Source organism: Vulpes vulpes, chromosome 10, assembly GCF_048418805.1.
Source record: "Vulpes vulpes isolate BD-2025 chromosome 10, VulVul3, whole genome shotgun sequence".
Lineage (NCBI taxonomy): Eukaryota > Metazoa > Chordata > Mammalia > Carnivora > Canidae > Vulpes > Vulpes vulpes.
Window position 1 is genome coordinate 58,653,656 of NC_132789.1, and position 13,963 is coordinate 58,667,618.

At 36.3% G+C, this 13,963-nt stretch overlaps 1 protein-coding gene across 5 annotated transcripts in view; it reads left to right on the top strand.

Annotated features, from left to right (window-relative positions):
* Nucleotides 1-13,963, top strand: part of NAV3 (neuron navigator 3) — a 595,667-nt gene that overhangs the window by 558,088 nt on the left and 23,616 nt on the right. For all 5 annotated transcript variants that reach the window (XM_072724439.1, XM_072724437.1, XM_025992156.2 and 2 more), the window contains 6 exons: nt 1,113-1,266; nt 2,657-2,831; nt 7,728-7,825; nt 10,586-10,681; nt 10,956-11,124; nt 12,371-12,606. In XM_072724439.1, the coding sequence (XP_072580540.1) occupies nt 1,113-1,266; nt 2,657-2,831; nt 7,728-7,825; nt 10,586-10,681; nt 10,956-11,124; nt 12,371-12,606 (928 nt within the window). The remainder of the gene's footprint in view (nt 1-1,112; nt 1,267-2,656; nt 2,832-7,727; nt 7,826-10,585; nt 10,682-10,955; nt 11,125-12,370; nt 12,607-13,963) is intronic.

Genomic DNA, 13,963 nt, shown 5'->3' on the forward strand with positions numbered 1-13,963 from the left:
CCATTTGTCTTTAATTCCCTTAGTCTGGCATAGCATTTTTATAGGAGCTCACCATTCGATGTGACAAGAATGAGCGAGACCTTTAGAATGCAGAACATGCACTGTGCCGCGGTGGTCCTCTGCTTTATATATTATTTAAATCAAATATCCTTGTATGCCCACGACGGCGACTAGCGTAGGACTCGTGTAGGACAGAACCACTGATGGGACCATTTAAGATGCTTGTGTGTCCCAGATAATTTCATCACATATATAGGGAGGAGGCATGTAGCACTATCATTTTGTAACCAACGCCGTAGTCATTACATTTCAAATGGGAAAGCTATTAGTTAATATAAAACAGGTTCTTGCACCATGTTTCCTGCAAAACTGCCCACAATATGACAATAACCACAAAATAATAAGGAAGTAACGTATATGACCTTCAATGAGCCCTCGACGAGCCTGCTTCCATGGGTTGAAACCTGTCATTTAGCTTCATTAGCTTTTTGATCTCCTAAATCAGCAGAGCCTACCAGGAGGATTATGTAACACTCATCCATTATTTAAATGTCCAAAACTAATCTCTCTGATTTATTTTCTACAATATTTATATTGGATTTTTCATGGTAACTTTAAGACAGTGTCGTGGCAAATAATGTCATTCTTTGCACAGTTTTCCAAAAAAAAAAAAGAGAGAGCGAGAGATCAAAGTTTTAGGAACATCACAACTACTTTAAAAAAAGAATATTTCTTAAGTTGCAAACAGAGATGTAAGTCTCTTGAAAAATGGTAGAATGAGTGTAATGTTATGCAGCCCCCCGAATATCAACAACAAGGATATTTTGAAGAGTACTTGGTATTCAGTAATCATTGTTTTTAAACTTCAGAAAAATAGGAAGAAAGGATTAAAGAAAAAAGCAACTGCTTTCAGTTTTGAACCTGTGAATGTGTTATCGTTTGTAAAACTCTTTCTCCTTCTCTTTAGGTTTTGCCAGCAGCAAAGAACCTCTGTAGCTAGCTGCTGGATAATGTTGCAGTTCAGCCTTAAAAGAATCATTGCTTTTCCTGATCCTCTGGCTCCCCCCGCCCCCACCCCCCACGACTGATTTTGTGTTTGTTTCCTTCTTCAGGATCTGTGAATGCACAGAGGCTGAGGCCGAGATCATTCTGCAGCTGAAGAGTGAGCTCAGAGAAAAGGAATTAAAATTAACAGATATTCGACTGGAGGCCCTCAGCTCTGCTCATCATCTTGACCAGATACGGGAAGCCATGAACCGGATGCAGGTCAGTGGCGAAACACCTTCCAGGGGCCAACGGGAGACATTAAAAATGCTATCTCTTTTCACTCTTGGTTATTCTAAAAACAAATCTCCCTTTTGTGCCCACTGTGGAAACACACAGTTTATTCAATCTTTGCACCTCATTTCTTCATACCAACTGGAGTGTTTTGTCAAACCCAGACAGAGACTGGCCAGTTGCACTCAAGGGCCGTTCAAGACCCTGTCCTAGTGACTGGATTCACTTGAGAGCGGAGTTTGTCGAGCAACTACTACAAGCCTCCCATCTTCACTTTTCCATGATGTACCTTGGTGTTGGCTGTTCTACGCTCTTTTGAAATCTGACTTTCAGTTGCCCTTACCTGTTTTCTACCAGGAAGGGTGGGGGGGTGGAGGGGGGAAGCAATGAGGAAACTACAGGAATTTAACACAAGCTTTCTAAATATGGAAGTAAAAGTGATGTAGAATGCCATCTGTACAAGTAAGGCTTTTGTATTTCGGGGAAGCATCTGAAGGCTAATTTCAGAACCAGTCTGTGCTCAGCCTAAGTTTTCATTTTATTATTGTAAACTGGTAATTGCCTGCTACCACAGATGACAGAAAAAAGGAAAGCTCACCGCTGAGCAGATTTCTCTGCCCCTGTGTATGTTCATCCAAAGGTTTTGGTTGCGTTTATGAGCCTAATGCCCCAGTTTGAAGGAACAGAAACTTTTTCAGATGTTAGTTGGGATTTTGAAGTAATTTTAAATCACCTGACTCCTATTGTTTCTGTTTTACTCTGGTTTTCAACTCTCTGTGAGTTCCAAATATTACAGATGGCGTTATTTACCTGTGAGATGTTAACAGTACATTTAAAACAAGAAATATGGGCAGCCCAGGTGGCTCAGCAGTTTAGCCCCTGCCTTCGGCCGAGGGCCTAATCCTGGAGACCCGGGATTGAGTCCCATGTCGGGCTCCCTACAAGGAGCCTGCTTCTCCTTCTGCCTGTGTCTCTGCTTCTCTCTCTGTCTCTCATGAATAAATAAATAAAATCTTTAAAAAAAATAAAATGAGAAATTTTTATAAACTCTCTAAACATTATTATTCTTGATTCAAATGGGATCAAGTCCTGGAAGACTCCTCAAATATATGGTATATTTTAAAAATACCTTTAAAAATTCTAATGGTTAGTGCCTCTATATTTGCAGATACATAAATATATGAATGTTAGAAAGAGAATAGGTTGGTTTTCCTTCTGTAGAGAAAGTCCTGTTTTCATAATTTATATTTGTTTATTAAACATACCACCACATGCTTAATTAAATAAACCAAATAATCAGCTGTGATAAAAGAGTTGGTGCCATTTTCTCACTCAAACTAGCTGGATTTTTTTTTCATGTTTTCCATCCTCACAACAGAATGAAATTGAAATGCTGAAGGCAGAAAATGACCGGTTGAAAGCAGAAACTGGTAACACAGCTAAGCCTGCTCGCCCACCATCAGAGTCCTCAAGTAGCACATCCTCCTCATCTTCACGGCAGTCGTTAGGACTTTCTCTAAACAATCTGAACATCACAGAGTCTGTTACCTCAGGTAATTCTGTGTACACACCTGCCTGTGACTTAGTGGGAGGGGAAGGGGCTGGGATTTGCAGAAGCCCACCCCCACCCCGTTCTCACCTTACCCTCGTAAAAACGTTAGCACTCTTAATTCTCAGAAATAGCCCCATTCTTCTTCTTTTTTTTTTTTAATTATTCTACTTTGTTACAATGTCTAAAGAGCATTCTCCGTGAAAGAGTGAAAGACTTAGGAGAATGTGGTTTTCGTGTCATGTGAAAAAATGACGTGCTTGAGAAGTTTCTTCCTGAATGATGACAAACACAATAAAAAAAAATAATATTCTCAGGGGTGATCATCAGTATTTATAATACTAGTAATTGCATGCAATTTTAGAGTGTTTTCAGTGTACAAAGCCCATTTACGAGTGTATCAGGATCTATCGGTGAATTTGACCAGATGATCTTGCATTATGTTGCCTAGAGAGAACATAAAGCCACTGCATCACCCAGGGCACAGTTCTATTAAGTGTTCAACAAACAAATGAAAAGAACTCCCTGGATTCTGTCACTGTGTTCAGTGGTATTAATGATGGTTTTATTTCACTGCAAATAGAATCATCTGACGTAATGTTATCTTAGTATGTGACAAACTATTGAGTTATCAAGTGTAAATGCTCCTGTGGCAGTGAATGATTTTATGTGGGTAAGATTTAGTTTAGGAGAGATTTACGCGAAGATCTGTAGTAATTGCAGAGCACAGCCACCAGATGACGCTTGGAAACCAATGATATACATGTTCCTGGGACACTTTTGATGCCATTATACAACTATATAGCTCTTTCCGGCTTGTCTTAAATTACACGAAAATATAGAAGAGGAAGTGACACAGAGACACAGCATGCTGAATTTGATGACATTTTTAATCACATCTCTTCTAAAAAGTGAGAATATTGACAATTCTACTGTTATATCTGCCCTTCATAGTGTAAAATGAAATGGCTCAAATGTATAACTTGCTTTCTTCTTAGAAAAGACAAGTGGGAACTAAAAGACAAGTAGGAACTCCCTGAAATTCAGAAACACACTGTATATGACATTTGGCAGGTACTTGGGAAAGGGAATGATTTCTGAGAATAAGTATCAAGCAAAACAAACATTAGTAGCCAGGAAGAAACAGAGAGATGTCACAATTAAACAAAATGATAAATCATTTGGTAAAATAGAACATTGAGGCTGTGATAGTAACTTGGATGTGTAAACTGTCTGTAATGTGTTATCATGCAAATTCTTCAAAAGATGCTCAAAAAGAAAAAACGAAGACTTCAAATGTATAGATTCCGGGAGCCCTGAGCAATATGCTATATGTTGGCTTGTTGGTGATGAACCTGATGGAGAAGTGGATGAGGGTCCACAACCAAAGGCCGTCAGTAACTGTCTTGTCCTGGCTTGACTAAGAAGAGACATGGGCGTGTGCCTTACACGGTGGCTTAATGGCAGGATTTCACTGCTTGTTACGTGATCTTGTTTCATCTCATGGATATGTAATAAGGTTTAAAAGAGGCATAGTTAGTGCTGAAGATAGTTTAGAAATAGAAGCCAAGGGGCAGCCCGGGTGGCTCAGCAGTTTAGCACCGCCTTTGGCCCAGGGCATGATCCTGGAGACCCGGGATGGAGTTCCACGTGGGGCTCCCTGCATGGAGCCTGCTTCTCCCTCTGCCTGTCTCTGCCTCTCTCTCTCTCTCTCCCTCTCTCTCTCATGAATAAATAAAATAAAAATCTTAAAAAAAAGAATTATATGCTAGAAATAGAAGCCAAATAAAAATGAAACTGAAAAAAAAAATGAAACTGAAATTCATGTCCAGGAAAGACTAAAACTCAGAAAGATAAGTATAAGCTAAATAAAAGAAATAGACAATCTCGGTGTTCATCAGACTGAAAATACGGATGTCTGTGATTCAGAATTTGGGGCAGATATTTTGGAGGCGTTTCAAAAATGTACTTTTTAATTACCCATTTTATTATTTATTTGCAGTTTAATATTACTTTATTTCCTTAATTATTTATCATTAGTGATAATTAGATCTGAACTAACAAAATTAAGTCACATGACTAGGATACTGTTTTCACTGCCTTCCCTCTTGATTAGTGGCTTTAAAATTAAAAATCAGAAGCACCTTTACATTGGAGCTTTTTAGCAAAAAAACTTTCTAGGGCTCATGATTTTTTTTTTTTTTAAAGAGAGCAGTAGGCAGGAGAGTGAATAATTGACAAATGTTTAGTTCTGTATTTCTATACATCCAGTAAAGGCAGAAGCTTGAAAAACCTTCATTTTTTGTGTGTGTGAGACTTTCACTTGATTATAATCAGAGTGGCAGATCTTTATATTCTTCCTTCAAAGTATTGACAGAGGACCATAACCTATTTTCCATAAAACAAGAAAAAACAAAACAAAACCAACCAACAGAAAGACCTTACCTCAAATTTGCTACTTTTCCCTTTTTTTCTTGGAGTTATTTCACATCTTATCAATATGTTGGGAAGAAAGGGAGACAGAGAGAGTCATGATGCGCTCCTCCCACTCCTGCAAAGAGAAAAGACTTATAATAAACACATGGAGAAAGGAATAATGGTTAGAACCGCTGACCTTGTTAAACACTGAGGATAAAATGCTGTAAAGGCATGATCTCTGATGGTCTCAGCAACCCTATGACGTGGGTGCTGTTTGAGGCCATTTTACAGATGAGGAAACCAAGACTTAGGAAAGAGACAATAATAATTTGTTCCAGATCATGTGACTAGTTGGGGACAGAACTAATATCTGAACCCAGGTCTGTAGGAATCCAGTGCCTGACCTTTTCCCTACTATATTCATTCTACTGTAAATAACCACGTGTGAGAAGCCAAGGACAGTTGTTCATTCGTTAATGGTGACATTTACTTCACTGCTGTCAGAAGAAATTCCATATTTTAAGCACAGTTTTTAAAAGTAAGCGTAACATTAAATGAATAACATGTTCCAGAACAAATTTGAGCAAAGAAGTAGATCAGAAATCACCTTAAATGCCTTGCGATGGAGGACTGGGCCGCTCTTGATCTGGCCCTTACCCACCTCAACATTATTTCCTGCTACTCTCCTCCCCCCCTCATCTTGATCTCCACACTCCTGCCCCCCAGAGCTTTCGTCTGAGCCTTGAACACATCTAGCTCTTTTATCAAGGCTTTTGCATTTGTTCTTGTTTTCTGGACCTCTTTCCCTAGGTCTTTACTTGCCGGTCTTATCTCTAAAGAGCACCTCCTCAAGGATGCCTTCCAGGATGACCTAGCCATGTAGTGCAGCCTTCCTTTGCTTACTCTGTTTCACTGCTTCACACCCGTTAGCTCTGGCACTTAACACATTCTGAAATTACCCTGTTGAGAATGTACACTCCAAAAGAGCAAGAAACTTGTTTTGCTTCTCACCTTGGTATTCTTTCCCAATGCTCGGCACAGTTCCTGGTGTCATTTAGGTTTAATAAATATCTTTGAATATTTATGAACATTTATGACTAATTGAGCAAAGTACTAAAGAGATAATTTGGTCACAGCCTACCAGAAATTTAGATGTAGGCAGCCCACAGTAAGCCACTCTAAACTTCTAAGAAAAAGAGCAAGAGGATAAAATGACACTTAGGAAGAGTTCTAGTTTGACTGAGATAAGCAAAAAGGTGAGAGGTTGTGAGCATATTAATCTGGTAAAATAATTAAATTTCTAGTGAAAGGATTATCTTTGATGATTTAAACATTTCTAGCAAAAATATCCATATTCCGCAAATTCTGTTGCTTTTTTTATTGTTATGGTCTTAGGGCATGTTTTTTTTACTCCTTCCTTTGTGAAATTGCATATTCTTAATTGTTAAGATAATAGAACCATTCCATTTTCAGAAGCTATTTGATTAAATTATCGTGTCTCTGCTAGTACATTCACAGCCCTTATCTCTATAAATTTATAGTCAGAGTAATCGAGGCCCCTTGTCACCAGACACATGTGTTCTTTAGCACATAATGGAGTTTCTTTTGTCCACAGAGCACTGTATTCATATTCAACATGGCCCTATTATACTAACATTATTGTCAAAGGAAAACATATGTGGAATAGTTGACATTAATAATTATCCAAAACGGACGTTAATCTCATATAGTATATTTTGAAAATTAATCTTTAATTACATTTAAAGACTGGTGCTTTGAAGGTTAGCTAGCTTTGTCAGGCTTCTGTAAGTCTTAGCTGATTGTTAGAAATACTATTTTGGTTTTAAAACTACAAGCATGAAGGGTACTAGAGAGTGATAATTAATGTACTCCTATAGGGAAGTTTAATGCTATGGTTGAAATTCAATAACAGTCCCTAATAATTATAGATATAAGGTAGGCAATAATATAGCTGGATGTGTGCCAAATGGTTGAAAATAATTTCAGTTGACAGCCAATCTCAGTACCTTAGCATTTGTAATTTACATAGGTATTGAGCTTGGATATTTTACGTTGGATGGAAAAATCAAATTGCTTTTCAGTTTGTCACAGCTACAATGATAACTGAATATTACTCAGGTATTCCTAAGACCTGGGTATAATAGAGAAAGCAACTCCTTATTTCCTAATCTGAAGGCAATGGCCCACCACGTGGGTGATGATCTCTGGAGGCAGAAATAAATTCTGCGACTGAACCTTCTGCGCAACCACACTAATTCATCTTGAAAGCTGAGACTTTTCAAACCAGTTAGGCTAGAATGGGAAACCAAAAGGCCAAATATTCCCACTGAAAGACATAAAACTATGAGGGAGAAAACAATGACAATAAACAATTCCAAGCTAATGTGACTCTGTTGTGTGCATGGTGTGTGTGTGTGTGTGTGTGTGTGTGTGTGTGTGTGTTTCTTTGAAAATTTGGTAGATATCTTGCTGGATGATGCTGGTGATGGAACTGGACACAAAGATGGCCGCAGTGTAAAAATTATAGTCTCCATAAGCAAGGGCTACGGCCGAGCAAAGGTACGTCTTTAATCTTAAATTCTGTATTACTAAAGAATGAGTGTGACCATGAATCAAATGTATTTTATACTTGAATATTTCTCCTGGTAAATATACTGTCATCAGCCTGTGTCTTGGCATTGGCTTAGTATGTTATAAAAGCATGAAAGTTAGGGACTCAAAATAAATGACACCATCATATAGGTAGAAATGTGTCTCAATGCATCCCATTCATTCACAGAAGACAATATTGTTTGTCAACCATTCTCATTTCTATAACTTCAAAAAAGGAACATTGCTTTCTTTGACATAAACATCTTGTCTAAATTCGTTTGGTGTCACCTGTAAAATACAGGTGATATTTATGATGTGTAGTAATGTGTTACCAGAGCTGTCAATATAGCTTTTGTACAAAGAGGAGACTATAAGCTATATGAACATTCTAGGCATTGGAAAGATGTATTTACTGAACTTCATATGACAATTCCATTGATGCAACTTGTATATATCATTTTTAAGCAAAGTCTTAGCTGATAAGGAAAACATTTTAGCTTTTCTGGAATCAAATGCTGCTGTCAAATTGTGACTCAAGTCCTTTTTTAAAACTAAAAGTATTATTTCGAGCTGAATTTGTAGTTGAGTGGCCAAGAATACAAATTTGTAAGAATCTGAATTTTTTCCTATATACCAAAAAAACAAAAGCTTCTTTGGAATTTTTTTTTTTTTTTGCTTCTTTGGAATTTTAAAATAATTGAAGTATTGAAGTTTGAAAGGTAAGATAGCACTTGTGAATTTTTACCCCGAGAAAATATTCAAAGAATTCCAACACCACAAACTTTCTGCTTGAACTGTAGATGTATGCCTGATTTTCCCAAGTGGGTCTTCATGTGAAAGACTGTAATAGTCTCAATGAAGCTTAAACTATCTCTGATTTAAAACCAGCTACTTACATTGTATGAGCATTCATTTTGACTGAGTTACAGTGATACTGGGAAACAAGTTCAGTTTTTTACAACGATTCTAAAAAACAATGTCTTTGAACAATGAAAATTGGTTTTTTTTTTTTTAGTCTTCTTGGGCTGCCATAACAAAATACCATATTGGGTGGCTTAAACATAAAAAATTTATTTTATCACCATTGTGAAGCCCAAGATCAAAATGTCGGCTGATTTAGTGAGAAGTCTTTCATTGCATTGCAGATAAACCACCTTTCTGATATGTCTTCACATGTCCTTTCTAAAGTGTGTGTACTTGGGGAGAGAAAGATAAATGTCTCCTTCTCCTCTCCTACTTATAAGGTCACTAATCCCATCATGAGAGCCCCATTCTACTGACCTAATCTGATTTCCTCCTAAAGGTCCCATTTCCAAAAATCATCACACTGAAGGCTATGGCTTTAACATTTGGATTTTGGGGAGACACAAACATTCAGTGCATAACAGTACTAAAAAAAAATCACAAGGTTGTTCTGTGAATTTCTTAACTTTTTCTGAAAAAGGTATTGGCTTCTAACTTGGATTATATCTAAATAATGGTAATAATCATTTACCCTTATAGAGGTAAATGTTACAGATGAAGAAATCGAGGCCCTGAGGTGTCTAAAGTCACATTTTTTAAATTAGGTAGCAGATACTGTGTTTTGCATAGTCGCTGTCTCCTAATATCTGATTCAGTGATTATTCTATCACCCTCTTAAGGATGAATACAGTTGGCAACTAGACTCAGGATTGTAACACATCAACTAGCTAGTTATATCTACTGGCATCATGAGCACTACTTTATGTGACCATTTCCAGTCATCGCAAAAGAGGCTCCACTGTCTATAAATCTTGAATTGTTTATTTGTCCAATGTATGTAGAAAGTCCTCAAAATCGCATCCTACAAAAAAATAATAATAAATTTGGGACAATTCTTTATACTGAAAAAGGATTCTTTGCTTGATAAAATGAGTCCTGTAGGATTCCTTGACATGTTCTTTTAGTGAATTTTCTGATAAATTCAAAATGGGATCTGTTTTATAAATATGTGAATGCCATGCTACTATGGATAACTCATTTTTTAAAAGACAGATTAGACTTTAAGGGCACCTGGGTGGCATAGTTGGTTAAGTGTCCATCTGGTTTTGGCTCAGGTTGTGATCTCAGGGTTGTGAGATCGAGCCCTATGTCAGGCTCTATGCTCAATGAGAAGTCTGCTTGAGATTCTCTCTCCCCCCGCCTTTCTCCCTCTCTCCCTCTCTCTCCCCCTTTCCTTCTTCCCCTCCCTTCCTCTATCTCTGTTTTTCTAAAATAAAATAAATCTTTAAAAAAAAGACAGATTCAATTTTAGATACAATCTAAATTAACAAATGAAAAATTGAATTTTAGACTTAAAGATAGGATCACAAAATGAGTAAGATGAAGTCTAGGGCTCATATGAAATAGTTCTCTTCCATAACTGCCACTATTTCCCTTCTACCAAGCTGCTTCTCTTCAAGAATGTACTCACTGCATCAAAGCAAAAGACTTATTTCCCTACTACCAAACAGGTCATACCATTCTACTTCATCTCATCTCTTTCTTTCTTGTTGAATTTAATATTACTTCATTTATTTGTTTAGTTTGTTTGGGGTATGTTTTATTTTATATACTATACCATACATGTCTGTTATAATAAAACCCATAGGCTTAATAAACATTTGAGTCTTAATCATTAGTACATTAATATATTTTAGTAGAGAATGTAGTAATAAAACAAGATATATAATTGGATTCTATTGTGGTTTTTTTTTAATTATTTAGGATCAGAAGTCTCAGGCATATTTGATAGGATCCATTGGTGTTAGTGGAAAAACCAAGTGGGATGTCTTAGATGGTGTAATTAGACGTCTCTTTAAGGTAAGTTACGCAAGGTATCTTGATATTAATTTTCCTTTATGTTTTATTTTATATGTTTCCTTTAGCTTTAATAATGTAGACATATATGCTTTCCCTTGCCTCCATTTCAAGGAGTAAGAAAAGCTTTCTCTATTTGTTGTTGTGTGATATTAATAATTCTTCTATTATCCATTCCAAAAGTCTTCACAGCTAGCTTCATATCCCCATGAGTTTTGTATTTGTTGTAGATAAGTTGAATCTGTTTTGACTTCCTTTTTTGTATGTATCATTTTAGGAATATGTGTTCCGAATTGATACATCCACTAGCCTTGGTCTGAGCTCTGACTGCATTGCTAGCTACTGTATAGGAGATTTAATTAGATCCCATAGCCTAGAAGTGCCTGAACTGCTGCCTTGTGGATACCTTGTTGGAGATAATAACATCATTACTGTGAACCTGAAAGGTAAAAACAAAAATGAAAAGAAAAACACAACCGTATTGTTTTAGCCAACTTCTTTCTTTCTTTCTTTCTTTCTTTCTTTCTTTCTTTCTTTCTTTCTTTCTTCTTTTCTTTTCTTCTTTTTCTTTTTCTTTCTTTCTTTCTTCCTTTCTTTCTAGTTTCACTTTACATTTTCATATTTGGAAACTATGCTAACCATGTTGATAGTTTTAGTATGAAAAGAGACTTCAATTATTTATTTTTAAAACATGAAAATCTTACTAAGAACACTAAAATCCAAGTAAATGAAATTCTTTGATTTCTGGGATGTGAAACTTGGGATGTAATTTTGAAGATTCTCCAAGACTCAAGAAAAAGGAATGTGATTTAAGGAATTTCAAATCTCTCAGTTTTCTCCATTTTCATCCTTCATTTAGGGAGGATTCAAATAATTCATTGCATATCACAAAGTAATATATTCATCACTGTATCTTTGATTTTAAAATATGCATACCCAATAAATATCCACTGGGGATAGAGACTAGATGTTAGGAATTGGGGGTAAGAAAATCTGTTTGCTTTGGATCAAGTGATTAATTATAGGCAAACAGAATATCTAAAGTATACTTGTCTCCATAATTCCTTGTTCATATATGTTAAAGAGTCAGAGCCCATCTATATAAACGAGATTAATAGAGGAATTTGCCAACATTTGATTTTGTGATTAAGGTGCTTGGGTTAGTAAAAGGAGATTCTGTTGCTTTATTTCTTAATTCTTTGCCAGATATCACAATTTCTGTTCTTCAAAAGCTTAAGTGTACAGCTGGGATTTGTAATGAGAGATAGAAGAAAATGAAAAGAAGGAGAAAATAGGAAGAAAAAGGAAAAAATACACATTTTATTATTTATATTTAAGCTCTACAAACCTACCACCCCCAAAGAGAAGAAAGATATTATAATAGAATTTATAGTAATTCTTTCAGTTCTCTCTGGAAACATAAGTGGGAAACATGAAGTAGACAGGGGAAGGAAGACTGAACAAAAGGAAATAGCTTACCTTCATTTGGATGTTCGCTCTGCCTTTTTACGAATGTTTTTTTGTCTTAAAATGGCAACATGTGGTTGTAAGATAGAAATACCAAGAAAGACATTTTACAAGGCCTGCATTCCTATGACTCATAAAACTCTGTTGTGGGTTAACACTATTTTTAAATACCAACTTCTGTAGAACAATAAGACAGGCTATTATTCCCTTTGTTTCTTCCTTCAGGAGTAGAAGAAAACAGTTTGGACAGTTTTGTTTTTGATACACTGATTCCTAAACCAATTACCCAAAGGTACTTTAACTTGTTGATGGAGCATCACAGAATTATACTCTCAGGACCTAGTGGTACTGGAAAGACATATTTAGCAAACAAACTTGCTGAATATGTAATAACCAAATCTGGGAGGAAAAAAACAGAAGATGCAATTGCCACTTTTAATGTGGACCACAAGTCAAGTAAGGTAAGTTGCAAACTCCTAAGAGAACCTTTGTTCTTTATCCATAACTGTTTTAAGCAATTAAGATATAAGATTGTGTAAGACCCATTTTAAACATGGAAACATACCTTTTTTTTGACTAAAACTAAAATTTGGTGGGTGACTAAACCCGGTTTTGTGAATTTAAGCAAGACGGCTATTCAGTAACATTCAGTGATCAGATACTTCCTAATCATTGGGGATACACAGAAGAAAATGACAGTCTCTATTGTCTGATTTCTCTTAGACATCCATTTGGGAAGTGTTACAGTAGAAAAAGGTCTATCCTTTCTTCTGTAGAAGCAAGAGGGGAAAATAGAACTCTTCCTGGAAGAATTAAGGCTTTATAAAAAGTCAATACTTGACCTGAGTCATATTAAATAGGTGGGAATTAACTGGGTGTTACAACAATGGGGATGTGGGGATGATTAGAATAATCTAGGCAGAAATTCTGGGAGTAGCAATTTGCTTACATTTTACTTCTATAGGATTTCTGCTTCAGAACCTTAGGAAATTGAACCGTATTTCATTTTGCCATCAACTAAGGCCTAATGTACCATAATAATCAGCTTGAACACTCTCAGCTATTAAATAGGCATGAGGGGGCTATAAAACCTAGCCAGTACTTTCACATATTACAAGTAAAACAAAGAATCCTAAAAAGAAAGTAGTGAATGCCTAACATATTCCTAACACTAGAATATTTTTGCCTGTAAGTACTCATTACATTCTCAATCAATTCAACCTCAGCTTCTCCTAGGAAGCTGGATCTGTTATAGACAATACCTTGATGGAATCCATATGATACTGGGTCATGTTATTCTTCCAAAGATAGCCTGTTTAGATGATCTAAACTGACCCAGTCTCTCCGAAACTTCAGGCCTACAAATTTTCAGAAATAAATGCAATTCACAAAATTTGAATTGGATTCTTGAAATAAACCAGACATGTAGTTTAGCAAACAAAATATTCTTAATGGTATGAACAGCAATATGCCACCACACTGGAAAAGCTTTTAGAAACATACAACTTGCCATGACTGAATCAGGAAGAAATAGAAAATCTAAATAGACCTCTTACTAGTAAGAGGATTGAATCAGTAACCAAAAATCCCCGAGAAAGAAGAAAAGCTCAGGACCAGATAACTTCACTGGTGAATTTTGTCAAACATTTAAAGAAGAATTAATACCAATCCTTCTCACTCTTCCAAAAATTTGAAGCTGAAGGGATACTTCAAAACTCATGAGGCCAGCATCATCCTATTACCCAAACTAGAAATGATGCTACTAGAAAAGAAAAGTGGGGCAGCCCAGGTGGCTCAGCGGTTTAGCGCCACCTTCAG